This window comes from Lynx canadensis, chromosome F2 (genome assembly GCF_007474595.2).
Source record: "Lynx canadensis isolate LIC74 chromosome F2, mLynCan4.pri.v2, whole genome shotgun sequence".
Taxonomy (NCBI): domain Eukaryota; kingdom Metazoa; phylum Chordata; class Mammalia; order Carnivora; family Felidae; genus Lynx; species Lynx canadensis.
Genome location: NC_044320.2, coordinates 39,700,412 through 39,728,266, shown reverse-complemented (window position 1 = coordinate 39,728,266; position 27,855 = coordinate 39,700,412). Strand labels below are relative to the sequence as shown.

The 27,855-nt window shown below is 38.0% G+C and overlaps 1 protein-coding gene across 1 annotated transcript in view; it reads left to right on the top strand.

Annotated features, from left to right (window-relative positions):
• CPQ (carboxypeptidase Q) overlaps positions 1 to 27,637 on the top strand; it is a 344,836-nt gene extending 317,199 nt beyond the window's left edge. Inside the window, exon 7 of the mRNA XM_030303994.2 lies at positions 27,165 to 27,637. Within this exon, the coding sequence (XP_030159854.1) occupies positions 27,165 to 27,328 (164 nt within the window). The 3' untranslated portion in view covers positions 27,329 to 27,637. The remainder of the gene's footprint in view (positions 1 to 27,164) is intronic.
• Positions 27,638 to 27,855: the final 218 nt, after the last annotated feature.

Here is a 27,855-nt window from a genome sequence, read left to right as displayed (position 1 = left end):
TATGCTACTCCACTTTCTCCTCACTTCCTAGCCCCTAGAAGATATTAATTCAAAAATATTTAACACCTTTTATATTTATTTTTATATGTATTTTATAAATTATTTTTTTAATTTATTCACTAGACACTATGGTAGGAATTAGAAGTCCAACTATAGTCAAGATAGAGTCAGTGCTTACTTCCGGAGCCTATGTTTACTAGAAGATATAGGTACACAGAGAGACAACCACCAAACAGTGTCCTGACTGCCATCTTATTAGAAGTACAGGGGACTGTAGGAACACATGTAAGGAGCACCAAGTCCAGGCTCTGGAGGTTTGGGAAGGCTTCAAAGAAGAAGTGACATTTGAGCTAGTGGGAGTTACCCAGCAGTCAGCTGAAAGACATGATGGTGGGGGGTGGGTGGTTCCTATAAAGGATGTATGTGGGGACACCCAGAAACCAGGAGCCTGGCACAGTAAGGAATTGAAAGAAGGTTGGTGTGTTTGGGAATTAGGAGGCAAGAGAGTGGTAAAAACTGAAAATGAAAAGATAAGCAGGGGCATTATCACAACACACCTTTCATGTAAGTTCTGATAAGGAGTAGGGACCTCTCATAGCAAAGGGGAGCTCAAGTAAAGAGTAGGAGAGCTTTGTATTTGGAAAGGTCACTCTGGCAATAGTTTTGATACCGTGGATCATGGGGACAAAGTTGGGACAGGTAAGAAGACCAGACAAGGGGTGCTGATGTCCCCAGCAAGAGCAGTGGTAGAGTGGATGGAGAAGGTGGGTGGACTGGCAATGCTGTGGCCTGGTGATATGATATGAGAGGTGAAGGAGAAGAAAAGGTAAAGGATGAGGCCAGGTTTTAGGCTTGGAGAACAGTGGTGCATTTACAGAAGCAGGGAACAAAGAGCTTTAGGTTAGAAGGTGGGGGCAGGATGTCCTTTACATAGTTTGATATGTGTCTGGGTCTCAGGAAAGGGCTGGGTCAGTGGGGAGGTAAGTCATTAGTACTCAATGGTCATGCTGCTATGGGAGTAGGGTAGACAGCCCGGGCAAAGAGGAGGGCTGAGAACACTAAAGAATGGGCAGAGGAAGAGAAATGTATAGAGAAAACTGAAAAGAGACATCCAGGGATGGGGCAAACCAAGAGAAGGTGTCCCCCTGACAGAAGCCAAGGGAAGAGTCTCAAGAAGAACAGATGGTCAATCAGGTCCAATGTCCTAGAAAAACACTTTTATACCCATTGGATTTAACAACCAGAAGGGTGGGGTTGGCAAGTGAAACTTCAGGGAAATAGTGAGGGTGAAATAGATTGGGAAGGGAGTGGGAGATGAAGGAATACAGATGGCAAGAAAGGAAACTCTCCCAAGAGGTTTAGCTATAAAGGGAGGAGATAGAAAAAGCAGTAGCTAGAGAGGGTATGGGGTAAAAGAACATTGCTGTTGTTGTTTTTCAGTGGGAGAAACATAAACAGGACTTTAATATACTTTTAGAGGGAGATAGGAAGATGAATGAATGAAATCTGTAGTGAGAAGCAGTTGTAGGATATAAAGCAAATAACAGATGGGAGAATATCAGCAGTGTCTTCTCGTGATAATGACAAAATTCTACCCGTTCCGTGTGGTAGAAGTAGCAAAGTGGGCAGATCTTGGAGCAAACCCCTGTGGTCCATTCCCAGCTGCGAGTGGCCTTGGGAAAATTTTCTAATATCTCCACCTAAAGTAGTAGAACGGTGCTTAGAACAGCGCCTGGTACACCCTAGGCAAGTACTCAATAAATACTAGCTACAATCATTTGCTGATGCCCAAATTCCTGGGAAAAGAATTTATCCAGTGGCTTCTCACCCAGGCTGCTAACGACTAAAAAACGTGTCCTTGTGCCATTGTTTTCTCAATTGTTGAAAGTCAGACCTGTCCTCCAGAGCCAGGCCCATTTCGTCTGCAGAAACACTTAATGTTTGTGTTGCTTGGCCCCAGTAGGGACAGCAGAAGCATCCATCACCAAGGCAGTGCATGCACAGTTGAGAAATCTCTTGTGCGTTCCTACCCTGTTTCTTTCCAAAGCCTTTCTTCTGGCTTTCAAATGAGACTTCCCTGTTCAGGAGGGGTGCCAAATGCTGGGGATTTCATAATATTCCCAACCCTAGGCACCAGATTTATGTAATTGCAGTGGTGGAGACTTGAATGATCTTTTGAAGAGGCTGCACACTGTTTGTCTGTCAAATCGTCTGCATGTCGGTAGAGCTGAAATTATAGGAGATGAAGAATGTGCAAGTATGTTCCAAAGTAGCTAGCACATGGTTGGTGATCCCTAAGGTTTGTTTCCTTTCTGGAAGGTACTAAGATTTGTTCTCATAAGGCAGCATGACAGGGTGGAAGCCATATGGGATTTGCCCTCAAATTTTGGCTCTACCATTGACCAGCTGTATGAACTTAGGTTATTTACATACCTTCTTGAGCCTTTTTTCCTCATCTGTAAATGAAGCCTGATAATACCCACTGTACCAGTATCTTTTGGGGATTAAATGAGACAACATATATGGAAACATCTAGCACACAGTTGGGATTCTGTGTTTTTTCTCCTCCCTCCTCTGTGTCCCTGTTTTGACTAGTAGGTAACCATGTTTGCTCTCACAAATCTGATATAATTCTTCACATCAAGTCAATATATCAAGTATTTAATAAACCTTACCCTGATGCATTAAACTCATTTTGTGGAATTCACACCACTACCTAGATTCTCCACTGTCTTATTAGACACCAATAGATCTTTCTGTGGCTGCAAGAGAGATATTATTGCCAGTTGCCAGTATGAGATGATGTACTTCTTCACTCTTCAATGAAGTGTGTGCAGGCATTTTGTTTTCCCTGGTTGAACATTTTGCAGTCTCCCTTAAAAATACTGCCCTCATCTTGTTTCCTCTCTCTGACCTGCTTCTTCTCCTTCCCAGGCTCCTAAACCCCATTATGCTTCCCTGTATTGTTGGCTTAATGGGCACTTTAATAAGTGTATCATTTCCATTTTGAAATACGCAGAGCACAAGACAGAAATTGGATTTCTTCGTGAACAGTTTCCATCCTCCCTCCTCACGTACAGCTTTCTCCCTTCTTTTCCATTCTGCAACACAACTGAAATTTGCTGAGCCAGAAAGGGGAGGAAGAAGGTATGAAAGGGGAAGCAATCTGCCTTCTCATTGTTTCAGGAAGAGCTTATTATCAACCTGCTCACTGGAAGAGAGCACGTGCTCTAAAGATACTCTGGGTGCCTCTTGTGTTTCCACAAAAGCCCAAGGCCCTGGGTATACGATGCATAACAGAATATAATTACTGAGATAATTATTGTTACCTGCACTGCACAACTGTTGTGTTTTGTAATCAAAAGCTAGATTAGCAGGTGTGACTCCAAGCCTTCTGAAAACTCAGGGAGGCTATTGAAGGCCCAACATTTAGGGAAACTAAATTGTGTTTTAGCTAGTGGGTCTGTGTTACTCAGATTTTATATTAGCAGAATGTTTGGGTATCTAGAGAGTATACCTGAGTGTTTCAGCCAATGCACAGACATCACTGTCCCTGTAGGACTATCTTCAGCTGACTTAACTACTCATATTTCTGAAACAGGACTTCATAGCAATTGCAAAAAGCTCCGTACCATTTTTGAATTTGTTCTCCTTAAATAGTTTATCAGATCTTAAGAAAGAACAAAGCTGGAAGCAGATGCCCCCTGATTTTAAACTATATTGCAAAGCTGTAGTAATCAAAACAGTATGATTTGGCATAAAAATAGACATACGTCAGTGACACAGAATAGAGAACTGAAAGATAAGTCCTTGCATATATGGTCAATTAACTTATGAAAAAAGAGGTAAGAATATACAGTGGGGAAAAGATGGTCTCTAATAAACAGTGTTGAGAAAACCACATAGCCACATGCAAAAGAATGAAATTAGACCACTATCTTATGCCATACACAAAAATTAACTCAAAATAGATTAAAGACTTGAATGTAAGACCTGAACCATAACATTTCTAGAAGAAAACATGGGCAGCAAGCTACTTAATATTGGTCATGGTGATAAATTTTTGGATCTGACTCCAAAAGCAAAGGCAACAAAAGCAAAAAATAAATAAGTGGGACTACATCAAACTGAAAAAACCGCACAGCAAAGGAAACCATTAACAAAATGAAAAGACACCCTTGAATGGGAGAAAATATTTGCAAATCACACATCCAATAAGGGGTTAAGGGTTTCTATGTTTTTATAGAAAGAACTCATTTTAAAAAAAACAATCTGACTTTTAAAATGAGAAGAGGATCTGAATAGACACTTTTCCAAAGAAGACATACAGGTAGATGGCCAACAGGCATGTGAAAAGATGCTCTATACCACTAATCATCAGGGAAATGCAAATCAAAACCGTGAGATATCACCTCACTACCTGTTAGAATGGCTGTTATCAAAAAGACAAGAAATAACAAGTGTTGGTGAGGATGTGGGAAAAAGAGGACCCTCATGCCTTGTTGCTGGGAGTATAAATTGGTGCATTCATTATGGAAGACAGTATCGAGATTCCTCAAAAATTTAAAAATAGAACTACTATGTAATCTAGCAATTCCACTTCTGATATTTATCCGAAGAAAATGAAAATACTAATTTTAAAAGATATATGTACCCTTATGTTCATTGTAGCATTATTTTCAACAGCCAATATGAAAACAACCTAATTGTCCACTGAAGGATGAATGGATAAAGAAGATATGAGATACATATATATTTATACAAAATATGTGAGATATATATATATATATATATATATATATATATATATATATGTAATGAATACTACTCAGCCATAAAAAAGAATGAAATACCACCATTTGTGACAACATAGATGAACCCTGAGGGACTTATACTAAGCAAAATAAGTCAGACAGGGAAAGACAAGTACCATATGGTTTCACTTATATGTGGAATCTAAAAAATAAAGCAAAGAAACAAAACAAAACAAAACTCATAGATAGAACAGAATGGTGGTTGCCAGAGGGAAGGAGGTTTGGGGAGTAAGTGAAATGGGTAAAGGGGATCAAGAGGTACAGACTTCCAGTTATAAAATAAATAAGTCATGGGCATGTAGTATACAGCATTGTAGCTATAATCAATAATACTGTAGAGCAGACTTCAAAGTTGCCAGGAGAGTAAATCCTAAAAGTTAACTTCATATGGTGACAGATGGTAACTAGACTTATTGCAGTGATCATTTTGCAATGTATACAAATATTGAATCATTATGTTGTAAACATGAAACCAATATAATGTTATATGTCAATTAGACCTCAATAAAAAATTTTAGAAAAACGGTTCACCAGGACCTGACTTAACAGCCTTCATTTGGCATTCAATGAAGAGAAACTTATTTTTCTCTGGGCACAGACAGGCTGTATATATTTGGTGAGTATAGTGTGTGCTAAACTGAGTATAGGTATGTGTTCATACTCCTTGCCACCTGCTTCATATTCATTCTGGCACAGAACTCAGACTGGCTTTCTGTTCCCCATCTCAGCCAGCTCTAATTAATTTATGTCTACCTCTCTGCCATAGCACACTAAGGAAATGGAGTTTCCACTTTAAAAATCAAGTTTATTAAAAATGAAGCAACATGGTGATAATTGGTTTTTAAAATGCTTAAAGAAGTTCCAAGTGGAAAAAAGGAAACAAGTTGCAAAAGAGGAAAAGAAATTAGGCAATTAAGACAAGGACAATTAAAAGGAGAATAACAAAGAAAAGTGGGTGAGGTTGACAGGAGATAAATTGGAAAGGGAGAAAGGGTCAAGGAAGAAGCAGAAGGGAAGAAAGGAGACAGGAAAAGCAATGACATGTACTTGAGTAATGGACTCAACCAAGGAAATAGAATAAGTGAAGGCCAGAGTAAGAATTATGGAGAAAAAGAGAGACATCAACGTCTCCAGAATTGCAGATTATTGGTGACCTAGGGGAGTGTAGACAGGGGTAGATCTATCCCTAAGGAAGTTGGGTGTTGAATTCCTTAGGATGATCTGACAATTAGGGAAACTGTCCCCTGCATATGCTAATTCAGACTTTAAAATAAAAGCCAGCCAGACTCATTACTGGGTTTGGCCAGCCTGTAATGGCAACAGAATTCACTGATGCATATTTAAACTGAATTTTCTAACCAAGGTCTTAAATAAACAGTCACCAGATGTAACTGAAAATTAGAATAAGGCTTTCAGTCGTGAGTGTTCCTGTAGGAAAAGTCTGAAAACCCTTCATGTTGCTTTTTCCAAAGTTTTTAGTCATTTGCGGTTTTTAGCCCTTGCTAGTGTATTAGCAACTGTTCCATTGCTGGACTATGTGAATCCTTCTAGTATTTACTTTTTAACATTCCACAGGGCAGGGAGAGTGGCTGACACCTGTGATGTAAGCAAAGCCCCTGGCAGGAATGTTAATTCTATGGGTAACAAAAGAACCTTTGAGGGACTTGGATTCTTAATGGGACCACCAGAAACTCCTTCCCCCCAAAGCTGGGAAATCTAGAGCAGGTCTTCTCAGTCAGCCCAAATTTGCAAAACCAGAGTTGTCAGAGGAAGGTAGAAATGGCAGGAGGCCTAAGAAATCTCGGGAAGGTGTCATTTGGCCTATGGTCCAGATCCAGAGTCTGGAAACATGGCAGTACCTCGCAGGCTTGGATCCCCTGCTGGCAACTGGATGCTCTGTTGAGTCTAGGAACTGATGATCACTGGTAGCTTGTGGATACTTTTCTGTGTTGAGCAGATGCCTTCTGTTACACTGGAAGCTAAAAGCCCTCTTTACTCATATGTGTCTTAGGTTAATTGATAGATTACACTATTGTCACTAATGAGTAGAAATAATAATCCAGACTGATTTATTTTTGTCAAGGGAAAGAGAGAATCCCAAACAGGCTGTGCACTGTCTCTCTCTCTCTCTCTCTCCATATATATATATATATATTTCTCAAAATAAAATAAATAAATAAGCATTAAAAAATAGTCAAAAACATAAAGTGAATCAAAAAATATTATTCAGTGTCTGGATGCTATTTGGTACATCAAAGAAATTGTTTATAAAATAGTTTCATTTCAGGAAGTTAAAAAAAATAAAATACAATGGACATACCATCATTCTCTCTAGTTAAACCTTTTTTTCCTGGAAAATGTTCACAATAATGTTCAAAATAATGTAAATGTTCACAAATGAAGACTAGTCTGGAAGCCAACAGATGGTGTGTCTAGTCTTGGCACAGTTACTAACAGATCATTGACCCCAGACAAGTCATTCAACCTCCCCAGATCCTAGAATTTCCTCACCTGAAAATGCAGGTAGAGGCAAGAATTTCCCATGGGACAGCTAGCAGAAGAGAAAGATTAGAAGTCAGGAGACTCATGCTATGGTCTTCATGCTTCATTTACAACCATGCAGCCTCGGATAAATGAGTTAGCCTCTCAGTTTCCTCGTATATAAAATGGAGAGTTGTTTACAGCCTGTAGAGCATGCATCTTGTGATAATCAAGATTCGTCTTGTGAAGATACTGGAGGAAGCATGTACAAATGTCACTTTCTGCTGCCGTATACAGTGGCCCCTAAGCTTGAGGCAGTATTTAACATGGGCCATGACTTAATATCGGTGTTAATAAACTATGGCCTATAATTAAATCTGGCACACCACCTACTTTTGTAAAATACACACACACACAGACACATAACACACACACACAAAGTCATCATAACCAGTCATGCTCATTCATTTACATTTACACGCTGTCTATGATTGCTTTTATGCTACAACAGCAGAGTTGAATAGTTAAGTTGCAACAGAGACTATATGACCTGCCAAATCTACAATGTTTAGTCTCTAGCCCCTTACAAAAATACTTTACCAACCCTGATACCGCAGAAAGGTTACAGATTGGTGCTCCAATATCTAAGGCTTCTCTTAAGTTCTGTATTAGTATATGATCCCTAGCACATGATTTACTCTGTCTGGTTCTCTGTTTCTCATACTCTAAAAACAGGGGAATACAAATCCATCCCCTTCTTTCCTCACAGAAATGCTGTTAAGATAGATAAGAAAACAAAGGCTTTGATCTTTTATGAAAGGAAGATTATTTAAATTCAAAGTATTATTCATAAGGTGGATGCTGTTAGATAATTCAGAAATGATGACTGATGTGTTGTTATTCTCTGATATCAGATCTCTCATGTACATCAGTGGGGGATTATTTAGATCAGTGATAGCATACAGACCCCTGCACCGTGGTACTACATCAAACTAAAATAATGCACCAGAATTGAATTTAATCACAGTATCCAGTCAGGAGTGTGAGTTTTAATTGCTTCTTTATCCCTTTATCCTCTGAAGACTACCATTAAATATTTATAAGACATGAACTTCAGATGATGCCAACATCTCTGCTGAGGTCACCTGACAACTGGCCATTTTAATCCAGGACCAAGACGGTTGGGGGGGGGGGGGCTTCAGGCACATAAGGAAGGACTATTCCCAAGGCAGAAGAACAGTCATGGTGGTAGCACATGGACTGGTTTGCAGAGCAAATACCAAGGATATTTGTTTATGTTAAAACTTTAATTTGTATTTGATTCTTGGACGTATGACTGATATCCAGGCTAGTTAAGCATACACACAAGTGATTTTCAAATCTTTGCCTAGCAAGTGTAAATACTGGGACCTCCTCTTTCCTAAGAACCCCATCAAAGCTCCAGGGAGAATCTCCCCAAAGGAATAGCTCTTAATGTGTCTGAAAGCAGCTGTCTAAAGAGGCCAAGCCTGATCTTTGAAAGTAACGCTGGCCAAGGTACAGCCCTTTTACAGACCCTACATCCGAAACTCCAGATTTATGGCATAGATAAATCAGTGGGCCATCATTTGCTCTATAAAAAGAGTCTTCACTTTACAATCCAATTCACTGCCATGTTCTTTTACTGATCTATTGCCACTAGTGCAGTTCCAGTAAAATGTAATTGTTAGAAATGCAGAACACATATGCCTTTTCATTGCTAATCTGGATGGAAAGATGAAAAGCAACGTGCATTTATAATCCCCTTGTATCCTAAGATGTGGCTTTTGTGAACATCTTTTGTTCTCAGCCTAGGAACTTAATGTTACTTACTTACGATTGGCTGGGAGGAATGGGGTGCATAATTCCTTATTATAACAATGAAACGATATCATGTGATTTTGTTGACTAACTCACTCTGATTATCTGCATGAAATTTCAAAACAACGAAGGATCAGTTGTACAGGAATATGCTAACTGGCCTTTTGGCAATGACTCATAGTAATATTAATAACAGCAACTGTACTGAGTGTTACCATATGCCAAGCAGCATTCTACCTCATTAGCTCATTGAAGCTCAAACAAGCCAAAAAGATAGTTACAATTATTATTATTCCTATATTACAGATGGGTATATCAAAGCACAGAGAGGTAAAATATCCTTCCATATACTACAAGCTGATACATGCAAGACCAGGATTCAAACTTAGTGCAGTTGGCTCTATAATTTGTGCTACTAACTTGCCTGCCATATATAATACTTGTCTGCTATATTGAGAAGTAAAACAACTATCGGGTGCTGAAATGTAGGAGCAACAGCAGTACCTGACATATTTTCTACCTTCAAGAAGCTGGTAAGTATGCCAATTATATCTCAATTTAAAAAACAAAAAATAAATGACTTGCGTTTAATTTTTGAAAAGAAGCTGATATCTGCCTCAGTCCATTAGAGAGAAACTGGTATTAGACTTGTCCTTTGCTGTTAAAAAAAAACAAACTAGAAAACTGTGCACGATATATTAAACAGCTAATTTCAGACATTGGACAAAGGAAAATGAGGTCTATGATCCCTGAGGTAAAGAAAACAAAAGATGACTCCTATGATTGCCCCAGTTTTCTGACTGGAGACACGTTTCAGGCCACGGAGCAGGGAGAGGAAACCCAAGCATAACACAGTAGTCTTGCTAAATTGCAAAGGCAGAGACTAGAGTTCGGGGAGTCTGAGGCAGCTATGTTTACGGGATGGAGTACCAGAGAAGAGGGAGATAAACAGAAAAAGAGATCCAGAAATCTTCATGAGGTTCTCTTTGAGTCTTTTATTACATACTGAGCTGAGCATGTATAGGGTAAAATTCTATAACACTCAGCAAAGAACAGCTATCAGGGAGCTGGAGGTTGAACAATTCCCAGAGCCCACAGGGCTGGGGAAATTTTTAATTCCAGTCAGCCAAAATGGGGCAAACTTGTTGGGTATGTGGCTCATTTGACTGTTGGACTAGAGAAGTTCCATCCCAGCCCTGATTTATGTGAAAAGAAAGCTTTCAATGAGATGAGGTATTTCTCCACAGACAGAAGTGATCTTAAAAGCTAAGAGGGATGAACAGTAGCTAGTCCACTGACAATCCACTGACCACAGACAGAGTGGGTTGCACCCTAAATAAGTAAAATGGGATTAGAGGTCTGTTACCAAACATGCAAGGTTGAATTAGAAGCAAGGGAAGGATATAATTTTAGAGATGTACGAGGCAGACATTCTATTATTGAATCTAATAGAAGGAATTTCAAAAAACACATGTTCATAGTAGACGTTCCCTGGGGAAAAAAGATGGGTGGTCGTGTGGGCATGGGTACTCTGAGGGAGGCAGATTCATAGACTTGCCCTATCACATCACTCCATGCAGCCAAGACTCCCCGCCCTGTGGTCTTCATCTTTAAGGTGAAGGGATGAATTCAGCACAAGGTAAAAAAGTCTACAGATCCTTTCACCAGACTCTTACACTTCTAATCATCATCATAACCTTTAAGCCCAAGTTTTTTCATCTATAAAATGAGGATAATAATAATTACAGAAGCATTACGATGATTTGATAAGATAATGAATGTCAAATGTTTAGTTAAGGCCATGGCACTTAGTAAATCCTGGCTACAATTATGGTTATGATTTTTTTTACCTTTTTCGTCATTAAATGATACGTCATTGTAAAGAACCAATATCCCAGAGACAATAAGGAAGAATACCATTTCCCAGTCTGCACCATGCCTGTAGTGAAAGAGCCTCTGTCACCCTCCAACATGCTTCTAAATAGTCTTTACCACATTAAAATCAGTAACTTGGGGAGAATGAGGCTTTTTCCTTTTTAAGCTTCATCTGTGGAATCCCAAGCAGTTTGGGATGTAATCTTATGTTCGTTAATCTCATTTCTGCAGATGTACTCTACTAGACTGAAGGTTCCATGAAATTCCATGAGAGCAGACACATTTAAGTTATGCCCAACATCGTTTGCCCAGGGCTTAGCAAGGTACTTGGACCTCAGTAGGAGCTCAGTAGATATCAGATGAGTGAATATGATCTCCTTTTCAAAACCTTATATCCAAGTCATGTTTGGCAGAATCCCTAGTGTCTGCCTTGCTCTGCAGCGCCGAGTGCACTGTAAATGTTGTTGTGATCACCTCGAGTAGTCACTCCACTAGTTACAATAACTGGATGACTGTTACCTCTTCTGTATGAAATTAAGCAAGAAAAAATTCATGCTTCATGTTCCATATCCTTCAGAATCCGTCTTCTTACCAGTTTAATTAGTTAGTAAAGGACAGCATACTTACACCTAGAATTCTAGCTGCTTTCAGAAAAATGACTCAGGAGATGAAACAGCAGGACTCCTGGTGTTATTTATAAAGTTTGTGCTGGGAACTGTTTCAGGGTCTGTAGCAGCAAATCTCAAGCACCATTTACCTTACCCGATAATTCTGGAGTTTGAGTAGGAATGATGGAACAGCTAATAACATGTTACCCCACAAAGTAGCATTAGCTTCCTTTATCATCATCAGCCTTTTTTTTTTAAAGAACACAGAAATGTGTAAATTGCAGTTTATCTCACCACAGAAGCATTTAATCAAATGTGCTGTAATTATATTTTGGGTGGCTACTGAGAATAATCACTATTTCTTCATTATGAGGATTGTCCTAAAAATTACATTAATGAGGGTCAACCATAATAGCATTGGAAATTTAGCTACATTTAAATGTAAAATTTGTACCTCAGCCTTGTAGATTCCCTATTAGTGGATTGCCATGGGCCAGGATCTTATCATGAGTGTTGGCATTTAATGGATGTGCCTTGAACTGATGTTTTTACTTTAAGTGAAATGTGTTTGCATTAAAAGCATATTCATTTCCAGGCTCCTTCTTAAACATTTGTTTCTTTTGTTTTGGAATTCAGAAAGCTTTTCATGTTTGGCCTATTTTTTCTTATTCACTGAATAATAATTTTTAGAAGGTTATATTTTAGAAGGTTTTATGTAAAAAAAAAAAGCGTCCTTTTAGCAGATAGTCAACTAAAGGGACTGCATTTAGCTGCCAAATGTGAACCTCTCAGGTGACCAAGAATGAAAAAGCCTATTTGCATAAATAAAATAAAAGCTCAATAACTGAGCCAATATTCACCAAAATTTTTACCAACATCTAATTTTGCTCTGTTTTCAAGGATTATGGCTTAAGGCCAGAATTATTCACCATATGCCTGTTCTCCTTGTCCTTCCCTCAGAAGCTAAGGTGGAAGAAGCTTCACTGATATTTTGCAGCGTTAGCCAAGTAGTTTGTCGTCTTTTTGTAACCACATGCCTTACACAAAATCATGGACACACCTATTTTGGATAAATTTGTGCTGTCTGATGTATAAATGAATATGAAGAATAGAAAGAAATCAAAAGACTCTCATTCCCAGATCAATTTTCTTCATTGGCCTAAGCTACCTCCAAACCTGCCCCCTGGTTTCTGGACATGATGCATGTTATTCATTAGTACTTAAATTTTATTATATTTTTAATATAGCCTGTTTTCAGATGGGATTGCTTTTAGTAGTAACACTTTCTTTTATGTATTTATTTCCTGTTTTCCATCGCATAGCTTCTTGTGACTTTGACACTATGGTTATCTGGAAATGGAAAAAGCCCATCTCAGTGTAGACTCTTGGTCCATCCAGCCCATAATTCTGCTTCTGACAAAGGCCCCCGGAGGAATTTTGTGGAGGCCTTGGCTGCCCACCCTGACATGACCTAAAATTAATAGGTGTGCCCTCTCAAGTAGTCTGATTTCTGTATATCAGTATGGCTTAATCAGCTGTGAATGTATATTAGGTAACCTAAAAGGGACAATTTTAGCCTGTCCTCCTTATTGGGAGGAGGGGGTAGATAATGGAGATCCACAGTGTAGCTGGAAGGTCTTTGCAGGTTTTCAAGACTGATTCCAATTCCAAATAATGATACCAATTCTCAGGTGGGCTTCCTTGTATAGAAATACCTGTTGCTTCTGGTCTTTGTCTCATAGCCAGTTAGTTCTCTATGCACAGCAAAACATTGCCTTCAATTCTACAGCAACTCAACCTTTTTGGTTGTAGCATAGTTTAATCAAAGGTTCTTTGAATAGGTAAAATACCTCCTTTTCCTTTGCTTACAACCTTTTTTTTTTTTTTTTGGTACCTTTTTAAAAATTGTAAAGATTGTAAAAACAGGCCAAGGCTTCCTCTTACAAAAGCCATCATTTCTTTTTCTTTTTTTTTTATATATATATGAAATTTATTGACAAATTGGTTTCCATACAACACCCAGTGCTCATCCCAAAAGGTGCCCTCCTCAATACCTATCATTTCTTTTTCAACCTATCAACTATGTGTTTAAGTCCTTAATAATAAACCTTGGATTTTATAAATGCATTATCCTGGCCATGCAGAAGTGAGAATCATTGGTCAGAGGTTCATAGAGTCTTCCTTATGATCTTTCTCATGAATGGACATATTTTTATCAATCAGTTGGCTTTCAATGTCATGATCATTGAATAGTGGGTGACAGAATTGTGGCTCTAGCTCCCTCATGTCACCCAGGCATTCCTGCAGTACTCCTGTCAACCAGCCTTACAGAATTATCAATATTCAGTAAAGGGAAGTAGGTCTACAACAGCATGTCCAGGTAATACCTCCAATTTGTCTCATTCCTTTTCCTCTGTTTGCCAACAGAATGGGAAGTGATGAGCAGAAACACAGGTTTATATCTCAACACCTGCCTTCTACTGCACAGTGGATTTGTAACCTCTTTGTATTTGTAGCCAGAAATCATAATCTGTTCATTTGAGCACATAGAAAACCTGTGATGATTTTAAGACCTTCATTATAAACACCACACTGGAAACAATCTTCAGAGTCTTTTCAAGTCAAAGACCCATATACATTGAATGTTCTCACAGTGTGCTCTGTCAGAAACAATTTTTACTGATGTTTTCTTAGTGAGCATCATTCCCCAAGTGTGGAGAGAACTGCAGAAAAGCAATTACACGGAGTCACATTAGCTCAAATAGGTGGGAATTTTACTGACATCAGGCCATGAAAGAAGAGTGGACGATAAGTTCTGTATGGACAAAGGGAGAATAATAAATTGGGACCAATATGTAAAAATGAGTAAGATTCAAAATTACCCCTCTCCAAAGAAGTGTCAATGTCATTTTGTGTTCCAAAACCAGATAGAAGGACGGTGGTGTGGGTTTTTCTTTATAGCTATATATGAAGATATAAATACACACGCACACACCTAAAATCATAAACTCAAAGATAAGGACCTTATCACATGTGAATGTGATTGTTCTTTGAAGGTTTTTAGGTAGATGGTATTAAATTATAACTTTCTAAATGGTAAAATCATGACTGTCATGTGAAAATTGGAAGGCAGTTCAAGACATAAATAAGGATATTAAGGGGTCAGGAGGTGTTAAGGACAAGCCCAATATTATACACACAGATAGATATGTAGATATAGATAGATACAGATACAGATATAGATGTAGATACAGATATAGATATAGATATAGATATAGACATAGACTATATATCTTATATATGTATACATCTATATATACACCTACATTTATATATATGTTTGTGTGTTTATGTGTGTAAAATTTATACTTATTCTCCCCATGATCTCCTCATACCCGGAGACCATCTGCTACCACACGGGGAGAAGACAGAAGGCCAGGTCTTGTGTTGGTAACCACTTTGCTCAATGCTCTTGCATATTAAAGTACTCATGGATAAAATTACAGATGATGACTTTGTGAGAAACTTATCCTTTGAGACATGAGAATGCAATTGTTCTTTTAAGATTTATAGATGGGTGGTATTAAGCTATAATTTTCTAAAAGGTAAAAATTATAATTTTCATGCAAAGACAAAATAAACACATGTCAAAGATTTGATTCAATTAGTTAATGAGGAAATCAGTAAGATATTAATACCAATTTACAGAGCATATGAGAAACTAAATGTGTGCAATTTAATAAAGAAATATTAGGATAAGATTGCTAGGTTAGATTTTTAAAACTGGTTAATATCCTAGTGGCCAATAAATTGTAATGTTTGGGATTATCTATTCTTTGGGACAGAAATCATTTTCATCTCTACTAGACAAAAATATACAATTTAAAATATAAATTCACTAAGTCTGTGACCTTTAATCAATAGTAAACAGTGAATCAAACTAAGAACATTTTCCTAGACAGTTCTTAGGTGGACTTTGTTCCTGAATGACATTGAAAAGATGTGCTGCCCATCTTTTTGCCTTATTTTCAAGTTGTGGTTAATTTCTGGAACAGTGGTGAAAGGTATAGGAACATATTGTGTAGTCCATAATAGGACATTTAGATCTCAGCCTGTGTATGAAATATCATATGTCTTTGACAATGAAAACCTGCTTGGAAAGAGCTGATAGTAGAATCCCCAGAAAGTAGGATTGCCTTACCAAAAGTTGCTGTAGAAAAGGAGGATGAAGCCAGTATTCATCTCAGCTTTTGTCCAATTTGATATTTAATAATTCTTTCATTTATCCATTTAGTGAGTCAACAAATATTTAATGAGCATCTACTATATGCCAGGCATTGGGAATTGGAACAAAAAGACAAAGGTTCTGCTCTTGGGGAACTTATATTCCAATGGAAAAGACAGGCAGCAAATCATAAAACCATTATAAGAATAATATACTTTCAGATAATAGAAAGGTGGATAATGAGTGATCAGAGGGAAGGTGTGAGTTTTAGGCAGAATGGTCGGGGAACTCTCAGGAGGATTGGCCAGCTGTGAGAGTATCGTCCAGATACAGCAGGGGACTTGGTGACAGATGGGGCTCTGCTGTTCATCTTCTGGTAGATAGTCGCTGCCACTGTATTAACATAATTCAAGTCTTCACTCTGTTTCATGGTCAAGGATACCTCCAGTTTGAATTTCTATCTCCATGTCATGAGGTAGAAATGAGTACTGGGGGGACCAGAGCAGTGAATGGAGTAAATTGTGCAAATAGTTTCCCACTGGGGAGAAAGTAGTTACAGATACCTGGGATAGGGCAGTGAGAGAAGGTACAGAAAACTGGTTAGGAGCATGGGTTTTAGAACAGAGACACCCGGATTTGAATCCTGACTCTAATGACATATGATGATCATTCCCTCCTGGGGTCACTGGGAGAATTAAATGAAATAATCTCCATAAAGCCTAAGGCACACAGGAAGCACTCAACAAAATGGTATCCTTATTATTCCCGCTTTGGGAAAGCCTGTAGTATCAGCTTAATGCAGCAGTGATTAATTAGTCTTGCTATTGCTATATAGTTCTTCAACTTGATGGAAAGATGAATCGTTATCACAGAGTTTAGGTATATGTGAACTGGGGGTTCACCAGGTCTGTTGGTATTGACTTAAGCTATGTGGTCAAAGTTGTTCCAGCAGCCAGTCCCAAGTTTTACAAAGAGATGGAAGGTGCAGGCTTATACCTGTAATTTTTTAGCACAGACTTGGCGATTCTTGGATAAATTAAGAATGTAGAAACTAAAATTATAATACTTTTGATGGGGTTTTGATTGGAGATGTTTTTCCCTTCTCTTTCTTGCCTTGCTCAGTCCTTTCCTTTCTTTTACTGTTTTTTTTTTTCCTTTCCTGTTTATAAGTTGCTTTCTCTTCTGGAGAGCTATGAGTTAGGAAGCTATTAATTAGCTGCTTCTCACCCTAATTTTCAATGAGATTTAATACGGTAGAGATAAAGCTGCCCCTTTTGAAAACAAAAATTAAATGTCTGCAAATTCCATGAACTGATTTTTTAATTGTTTGGCAATAATGTTTTTTCATTGATAATGTTGCTCAAAGAAATAATTTTAATTAAATTTTAAATCTATTTTTAGATTTTATAGATTCTAGGGAGACCATTTTCTTGCAGGGAATAAGTTTAAGACCATAACATTCTTTTCTAACCCCACAATTATGATCAGAGTAATGTCTGTAATACATTCCATTGCAATTAAATTGCATACCCCAGACTGTTCAAGATCTGTTTATAAAGGAGGAATGGATTTTCCACAGCTGCTTGCCTGTTAGTGCATCCTTCATGCAACATTGCGGCAGCCAGCGTATTCACTGAAATAACAGACTTGAACTTCCAAAGCTTTCAAATGTCTTTTAAAAACTTCCCATTACATGAATTGCTTAATTTGTGTACATGAAAATCCACTGATTACATATGAATGAGAGTCAACCTAAAATAAGAGGGGGCTTTGAGAATCTGTGTGTATTTGCCCACCCATCTTTTCAGGAATTAGCAGGTATTCAATCTTGTTCCAATATCCTACACAGACCACAGTCATTACTGAGATCTCTCTGTGAAGATTGGAATCTGCTGGGAACAGTATGGGGCAGGTTGGGTATTTCTTACAATATTCATTGGACCATCTTCACCCAGTCACACAGCTGGAAAATATTTTCTGAGATGAATGTTTATAGAAAAGATTCAGAGAGGAGTAGAAAGAAGGGGATAGGAGGGAGGAGAAGGAAAAATAATCCAAACCAAGTTAAGGTAGGGTCATATAGAATAGACATCAGAGTCCAGCAATTTCATCTTTAAGAACAATTGCCAGAACTTTAATTTATTAAATTAGAATTTTAATCGCTCCAAGCTGCATTTAATTGATCAAACTGCTGTATATATATTGGGTCGTCCTTATGATGGGTATATAACATCTATAATAAAGTATTAATTGAATGCTTACTAATTTTCACCAGAATTTCTCATATCTCAGTAGCCCCATTTCATGAGTGAGAAAACTAAGGCTGAAAAGTCTTATGTGATTCACCCAAAGTCACCCATTTGTTAAGCAGAAGAATTTGAACCCAGGCCTGTCTGACTCTAATCCCTATGTTCTCGGCTATATCTCCCTACATAGGTGCAATTGCTTGGCTGGCATACTCCAGGATATGTCTTCGCATCCTTAAATTCCAAACCTCCCTTAGAAATAATTTCCTAACAGTGAACTGGCCTAATAATGCTGTAGTTTATTTCCAGGGGGTGAATGTTGGCCTTCAGAGCAGGCTCCTTCCTACCAGCTTTCTATTTCTAAAAAGCATTTGATGATTCCCTGTTCAGAGCTCATATACCTGTCAAAAGAGACTGCAATTTATCCCTGGGGATAGTTAACATTCCCTCCACCCATGAGAATATGTCAGGTGCTCTCAGAAATTGAAATCCAGGCTCTCCCTCAGTGCTGGTCTTTTAGATTAGTAGCTGTCACTGATAAAATGTCTCCTTGGAATTGTAGAGACAAGGCTGCAAGGCAGCCAACAGGCCCACCTCATATCTCCTTGTGGTTATCAGCATTCTTATTGGTAATATCAGATTTTCTGGAGCTGTTTTAGTTTTATAAAATGTTCGTGGGAACTTCGATGATCTCTGAGGAAATGCCTTCCCTAATGCTCTAGCTCTAAGAGGAGGCAGCCAAATTCCCACCCATCTGGCAGGCAAGTTCTTTCAGTCTGAGACTGAGAGGGAATTTCGGAGGCCTGGAGAGGGCATCCATAAGTATATCTTGCTTCTATTTTTGCAATGTGGAATTTGGAATCTTTCCTGTCAGGCATCATGTAGTGTCTTTAAGAAGCCCTGGATTTGAGGAAAACAGCCCCAAGTGAGCCATACTCTGTCTGCTGGAACTAAATGTCCTTTCCTGTTTCTTAATGTACACAACTCTAATTCATGTTCCATCCACCATTGGTGACTTTAATTCTTTCAACTCCTTGATTTTGTCCTTAATCCATGAGTTTGACATCCACCTGATGCTTTCAGAGCATGTGCTCCTCACCAGCTTCAGCTGGTTCTAAAATGTCATGGTTTCTGTTAACATGCTTCTCGCTCCTACCAAAGTAAACACACAGATTTGTCTCCCCTGGGTATGCTGTGAGATCATGACATAAAGAATCTTCTGGTTTTAAAATGGACCTCTGGCCTTTTCACTGGGACTTTTGCTTGTCTTCATCCACCATATGCTTTCCAGAGAATTTCAGAGACCGGGATATCATCATGTGGCCATGATCTTTGTCACCTGTCCCCAGGACTACACCTCTTCCCCAGCCTTCTCTTCACCACAGTGGTTTTTATACAAGTCCACCTCTACATTTTTCTGGAGCATCTCCCTAAGGTGCAACTCCAGTCTCCCTGCTTTCCTGCCCATTGGTTCCCAAGGCATCCCCATTTATGAACTACATTCAGTCTCTTTTCGGCCTTATATTTAGGACCTTCCCCAGTTGGTTGCCAACTTTATCTGCCAATAATTAACTTAAGTTACACACACACACACACACGCCACCCAAACTGGAGTGCTCACATCCTCTTTCACCTGGAATGTCTGCACTGCATCTCTGCCTGTTGACATCTTGAGTACTTACATTAAAATGCTCTTTTACCAGTCCACATAAATCTTCACCTTTCTCTACCCTATACTGTGGCCCTGAAGGCTGTTATGGACTACATTAACAAATCACACCTTCCCTCTAGCCTATGATTGGGTTTGGCCATAGGGAGGCCCAATAGGATATGAGAGGCACCAGCAAGAAGCTGATTCCCTGGCTTCCACAAATAGCCACAGCTCTTCCAGTGACCCTTTCCGGCAGCTATAGCTGCTTTCTTCTTTGCCTTTTAGGCCTAGGAGTGGTAATGGCTCTCTTTGTTGCCAGTCCTAGGTCAGCATCCCTTATGGGTTTTATTTAACCCTAACCACTCTTTGTAAATAATCCTTTCACCGAATTCTCCAAGCTACCTTCTTATAGCATCCCATCTGTTTCCTATGGGGACTCTGACTGGTACAGCGTCCTCAAGGCCCAGTTCAGTCATAAAATTCACCAATTTCATTGAATCACTCAACAAATATACATTCATCTTCTATTTGATGCTATGTTACAGGTATTGGTGACAGAGTAGAGAACAAAACAGAGGACTTGCCTTCAGAGAGCTTACAAAATAGTGGGGAAATTAGATGTGAAACAAGCAATTATGACAAAAGAAAGTGGAGATAATGATAATAGAAGTACGGAGTTCACACAACCAGGGGACCAAGTCTAGGGGTCAAAAAAGGTCATTCAGCTATATGAGCCATCCACTATTTCTTTGTCCTTTCCTTGTGGAACTCTGCCTCAAAAGCTGTCTTTTGAGAGGAGAGGCTGTGTCTTTTTCACCTTTATTTCTGTCTTAGTCCTTAGACCACTGCCTAGAATATTGTAGGAACTCAAGTATTCATCTAATTGAATTGGATTGAGCCTTCTGAATATTTATGGACCCCCACTCCAGCCCACCCACTGAAGGTTTTACATTATTAGGCTGGATGATGGTGAGATTCCCACTTTTTCAGAGCCACTGGGCTAGTAGAAAACATGATTTACTAGTTTTAGAAAGAAAAATCACTGTATTGGAAGAACGCCTCCTCAACTCAGGTGAAGGGTTTTAGAGGCATTGTCAACTTAATACATCCTGTTTTGGATATTTCCTGGCAGGCACTGGAGTCATTAGTTGGTGAGTCATCAAAGGTGAGAGTTGAGTTTTCTTTTATACTTATTTTTTCCCTAACTGGCTTGTGTTATGTTTAATAGCATCATAGCTAAACTCAAAGTGAAATATGCATGGAGATAAATCCAAATCCTACTACGGAGCAAGGAGTTAGGGGAGATAGGTAGAGGAAAACCTTGGCACAAAGTTTTAATGTTTATTTATTTTGAGAGAGAGAGCGAGAGAGAGCGTACAAGCAGGATAGGAGCAGAAAGAGTGGGAGAGAGAATCCCAAGCAGGCCCTAAGCTGTCGGCATAGAACCTGACATGGAGCTCAATCTTCTGAATGAGCCTTGAGATCATGACCTGAGCCAAAATCAAGAGTCAGAGGCTGAACCAACTAAGCCACCCAGGCGCTCCTCAGGACAAAGCTTTTAAAACTTGGGTTGGGATAGAGAAAATCTAAACAGCAACCTGAGGCCAGAAAGTTCTCAGGAACAAGAACAGGGTCCAGTTCACAGGGTAGGAAGTAGAGGACTGGGGGAAGACAACTCTGCCAACATGTAGATCAGAAGTTTGTAGACAGATTTCTTCCCCCCAAAAATAATTGTTGGGTACAACAATAATTGTCTTTCTATAATGCATGGCTTAGTAAGGCAAAGTAAGGGAATTTCTCAGAGGAGAAAAATTATAAGTGAGAATCTATAGAAAAAAAACCTGGAGCCTGGCATTTGTTTGAGGGTGTCTGCCAATGTCTGTTTTTTTGAATCATGATTTTTAATGAGCAGTGGGTACATCTGGGACAGGAGACAAAAGAGGCCCTAGTGTCCTCTTATAAGATATTGATTGACTTTAATTAAATATGTGAGCTATGATTTCTAAGGTCTCCACTGACAGAATTGAAATAAAGTGTGTAATCTCCAAACTAGTAGAGTGGAAGGGATAAAAGGAATAATAAAAGGGAAAAAAAATCAACACAAAGGAAGGCAAGAAAGAAAGGGGGGGGGGGGAACAAACGTAGAAAACAAAATTAACAGATAGAAAGCAAAAACTAAGATGGTATAGGGGCACCTGGGTGGCTCAGTCAGTTAAGTGTCCAACTTTGGCTCAGGTCATGATTTCAGTTTGTAGATTCAAGCCCAGCGTTAGGCTCTGTGCTGACAGCTCAGAGCCTGGAGCCTGCTTCAGATTTTGTGTCTCCCTCTCCCTCTGCCCCTCCCCTGCTCTCTTTTTCTCTCTCTCTCAAAAATAAATAAACATTAAAAAAATAAAAAAAACTAAGATGGTATAAATGAGTTCAATTTAACAATATTCACAATCTACACAAGTGAGTTATACTGTCCAGTTAAAATTCAGATTGTTAGACTACATTTTTAAAATTCAACTTTAGGGACGCCTGGGTGGCTCAGTCGGTTAAGCGTCCGACTTCAGCTCAGGTCATGATCTTGCGGTCCTTGAGTTCGAGCCCCACGTCGGGCTCTGTGATGACCGCTCAGAGCCTGGAGCCTGTTTCAGATTCTGTGTCTTCCTCTCTCTCCGACCCTCCCCCATTCATGCTCTGTCTCTCTCTGTCTCAAAAATAAATAAACGTTAAAAAAATTTTTTTTAATTCAACTTTAAAGTCTTTATAAGAGAAACCTCTAAAAACAAGGAGCGAGGAAGAATGCAAGTAAAATGATGAAAGAAGACATATTAGGGTAAATAAAGAAGATATGGCTATATTAAATATTAAGAAAAACTAACTTCAGGACAAAAAGCATTACTAAAAATAAAGAGGATGACTACACATTAATAAAGATGTTCAATTTATCAGGAAGCTGTAATTCTAAATTTGCATGCCCCTAATAGTATAAGTTTGAAATATATAACAAAGAAATTGCTAGAACTACAAGAAAAAAAAACATCTAAAATCACAGAGGGACATTTCCACATAAACCTCTCAAAATTGATAGACTGAATAGGTAATAAATCAGTTAGGTGTTAAAAGATTTAAAGAACACAACTAACAAGCTTGATCTCATGCATATATACCACACACTGGAAGCACATTCTTTTCCACACATGGAACATTTATAAAAATGGATCATACATTAGACTACAGAGAAAATCTCAATAGAATTACAAGAATCTGTATCATACAGCCTGCATTCTCTATAAGCTGGATTAGAAATCAATAATGAAAAAATAACTAGGGAAATCCTCATACTTTTAATAATTACAAAACACATTCTAACTCATGAGTCAAAGAGAAAACTCAAACTAGAAATTGGTAAATATTTAGAACTGAGCGATGGTGAAAATACTCATCAGAACTGGTGGGATATAGATCGCCAAGGCAACAATAGGAAGGATGGTAGCCTTACTGTATGTGCTGGAGACAGAGAAAGCAGCGAAGCAATGAACATAACACTCAACTCAAGATGTTAGAAAAAGAAAAGCGAATAAAGCCAAAGAAGGAAGGAGGAAAATAATAAATAGAAATAGAAATCAATGGAAGAAAAACCACCATATGGTAGAGAGTGTTAAAAAAAAATGTCTCTTCTATAGATGCTGGAGAGGATGTGGAGAAACGGGAACCCTCTTGCACTGTTGATGGGAATGCAAATTGGTGCAGCCGCTCTGGAAAACAGTGTGGAGGCTCCTCAAAAAATTAAAAATAGACCTACCCTATGACCCAGCAGTAGCACTGGTAGGAATTTACCCAAGGGATACAGGAGTACTGATGCATAGGGGCACTTGTACCCCAATGTTTATAGCAGCACTCTCAACAATAGCCAAATTGTGGAAAAAGCCTAAACGTCCATCAACTGATGAATGGATAAAGAAATTGTGGTTTATATACACAATGGAGTACTACATGGCAATGAGAAAGAATGAAATATGGCCCTTTGTAGCAACATGGATGGAACTGGAGAGTGTGATGCTAAGTGAAATAAGCCATACAGAGAAAGACAGATACCATATGTGTTCACTCTTATGTGGATCCTGAGAAACTTAACAGAAACCCATGGGGGAAGGGAAGGAAAAAAAAAAAAAAAAAGAGGTTAGAGTGGAAGAGAGCCAAAGCATAAGAGACTCTTAAAAACTGAGAACAAACTGAGGGTTGATGGGGGGTGGGAGGGAGGGGAGGTGATGGGCATTGAAGAGGGCACCTTTTGGGATGATCACTGGGTGTTATATGGAAACCAATTTGACAATAAATTTCATATATTAAAAAAATGTCTCTTTTTTTTCCAAAAGACGAATACAACTGATAAACTGCTGGCAAGACTGATGAACAAAAGAGAAGTCATTAAATAACTAATATGGAGAATGAAAAAAAGTGCATTCCTATATATGCAGACATAAACAGAGATAAAAACAGGATATAACTGATAGCTGTATGCAGATTATTTTGAATATTTGGGCAAAACTCACACATAAAAAATAATTTCCAAAGTTAATTCAAGAAGAAATACAAAACCTGAATAGCCCAATAACCAGGAGAGAAATTTAATCATTAGTTAAAATTTTTACCATAAACAAAGGACCAGACTTAGTTTTGTAAGGAGTTCTACTACAAAATAACCAGGAAATAAATCATTTCTGATCTTACACAAACTATTCCAATGTGTACAAAAAGAAGGAACACCTGCCTTTTTATGAATCAGATATATGTTTGATGCTAAAAATGGATAGCCACAAACAGAAAATGCAGAATTTTTAAATGTATAATTTATAATTTGCAACAAAAAATATAAGTCTTGGAGACAAGAAAAGTAACAAAAGGTATGCAAACAGTATTACAAAACTTTAAAGATGTTACAGAAGACTTCAATAAATAGAAATATGTCAATACACCATTTTCATGGATAAGAACACAATATCCTAATATAAAGATCTGAGCTCTCCCCAAACTGATATGTAGATTATCACACTATCTGTCAAAATCCAAAAATATTCTTTGTACAATTTAAAAACGACGCTAAATGTTATCTGAAAGAGCAAACAGTTGAGAATAGTAAGGCATTCCTGAAGGGGAAGGAAGAGAAGGTGAGAGAATTTGCTCTGCCAGATAACAAAGAATAGAAAGCAGAAGTAATTAAGACACTGTAGTATTGCCACAAGGATACACAAATAGACCATTGGAACAGATTTAGAAAGCCCCAAAACAAACCCACTTGTATAACAAAATTTGATATATGGAAAATTGATACTGCAGATCTGTGGGAAAAAAGGATGTACTAGTCAATAAATTTGTTGGGACATCTGAAAAATAAAAATATAAGCCTACCATATACAAAATCAATTCCAATTCTAAATGGATGAAGAAGTCAAAAATAAAATCAAAACTTTTCAGCTTTTAGAATAGAACACCAGAGAATATTTTTATGATATTAGGGTAGGAGAAAACTTCTTAAACAAGAGTCAGAAAGTGAAAATCATAAGAAAAAATTAATAAATTAAATTACATTAAAAGAGCATCTATTCAGCAAAGTACATGATAAACAGAGTGAAAAGAGTCACAAGCTGGGAAATGATTTGTATAAACTTCTACCAAGAAAATATTAGTATCTACAATATTTCAAGAATTCCTACAAATCAATAGGAAAACACAAATCAATTTATAATGGGCAAAAGGCATGAACAAGCATTTCACAAAAGAGAAAACATAAATAACAAAAAAATATATGAAAACTTGCTTAGTCTCATTAATAATTTTAAAAAATAAAGTTAAAATCATAATGAGATAATATTTCATACCCACCAGATTAGCAAATGTTAGTTTAATATTACCAAATGCTAGAGAGGATATGAAACAAGAGGGAGACTCATATACTGACAGTGGCAGTGCACACTGAAAAAGGCAACATTTTGGAATTACACAATACAATTAAACACACATCTGCTCTATAGCCCAGCAATTTCATTCCTCTATTTAGACACTAGAGAATGTTGATGGCAACATTTAATAATGAAAACTGGAAACAACCTAAATGTCCATCATCAGGAAAATGGATAAATAAATGCAATGCAATAAATGGAATGTACAGCAATAAAAAATGAAAATACTGCAGCTATACACAATGAGCAGAAAAAACAAGTCACAGAAACATATCTGGTGTATATGTTTCAAAGGCAGACAGTGTTAAACAATAAATACTTTATTCATTCATTCATTCATTCATTCATTTGTAATGCCATATAAGTATATGGTAAAACTGTTTTTTAAAAAAAGCAAAGAGTGATTAACATACAAGCAGAACAGGAAAGTGGGTACCTCTGGAGGGAGAAAAGGATCTGCAAGGGACAAGGAGCTCATAAAATGGGCTTCAAAGGTACTTGTAATGTCTTTCTTGCATTGGATTGTGAACATATTCCTACTTCTTATATTGTCATCCATCATGATATGCATTTCTGTTCTTTGAAATCTTATGTATGTATAGTTAACAATAAGTACATACATACAAACATACATACATACATACATACATACATACATACATAAGACCAGAGGCTAAAAAACTGCAGTTGGAATCTACAAACTGGGTCCAAGATCTTCTGAAGGATGATAAAGGGACAGTGAAGCCTCACCAAAGCTGTGGTTCATGGCTGAAGCTAGACAAAAGCCTCTCTAGAGAGAGAAGAAAGCTCTTAACTGGGTAGAGACACCTGCTGGTGCCCTTGGAGGTTGCTGGGAAATCTCATGGGAAGTATATGAATCATTGGAGAAGAAAAACTTGAGCAAAAAAGTGTGGGCTTTCTTTGCATCTAAGAAGGTACATAATTTTCACGCTTGAAGATACAGAAGAAGATATCTTTTCATAAATAAATAGGACATTTGTATCAGTTACTTAAACAAGTGAAGGTTTATTTATTTATTTATTTATTTATTTATTTATTTATTTATTTGATGTAGCAGATAGTCCAGAAGTAGGCAATGTTCAATGGGCTACCAGTATTTTCTAACTCCTAGCTCCTTTTCTCTTTCAACTCTGACATTTTTAGTGTGTGGGCTTTTTGCCCCATTCAGCTCCAAACTTCTCATCTTCTTTAATGCAGCACTAGGGCATTTTCCTGACTCTTGTCAGCAAAGTAAAGGCTTTCCTAGAACTCTCCATAGCCTGCCACTCATATCCTAGTAGTAAGAATGGTGCCACATGGCCATTTCTTACTGCAAGAGAAGCTGGGAAAGTAATGATTTTGCCACTGTGGCCTGCATCATAGGAGGAGGAAGAGTGAGTAGCAATGATTTCTGAACAGCTAATCAGAAATCTCTGTCAAAATATTTCACTAAGAATTCTTCCTCTTTTCTCCCCAGGAGCCAGTCTACTTGATGACCTATATAAATATTTCTCCTTCCATCACTCCCATGGAGACACCATGACTATCATGGATCCAAAGCAGATGAATGTTGCTGCCGCTGTTTGGGCTGTTGTCTCTTACGTCATTGCAGACATGGAGGAAATGCTGCCCAGGTCTTAGCAAGAGCAAGAAAGAAAGCATGCTTGTCCTTTCTGGCCAGGAATCCTGAGTCTGCAGCTCCAGGAAGTCCTTCTTCAACTAACAGTTTCATCTGACCTAGTCCATTTTCAAAGCACAGTACTTTTTCATACTTCCTATTACCGTCTCTCTTGATACTTTCCAAATTGTGTTTCTAGAGGAATAAATGACCCCCACCCAACATAGAATCCGCATATGGTAGAGATCACAGTGGGGACATTTCATTATACCACCTGTAAAAAATATTGTTTCTACTTTGAAAGTAAATACTGGATAAATATTTGGAAGATCTCTGGTTTTCATGTGTGTATTGATGAACATTAAGTCAAATACAAGGACACCAGTTTTTTATGCTATTTATCGAAGGAGTAGAGGAATACACAATTGTAATATGGTCTTCATTGAATGTATGGAGACATTTGGCTTTCTAATTTCTACATTTTTATGTCATTAGAATTTTTTAATGAAATATGATTTTTTAATTAAAAGAAAAAAATGTCACCATTTGG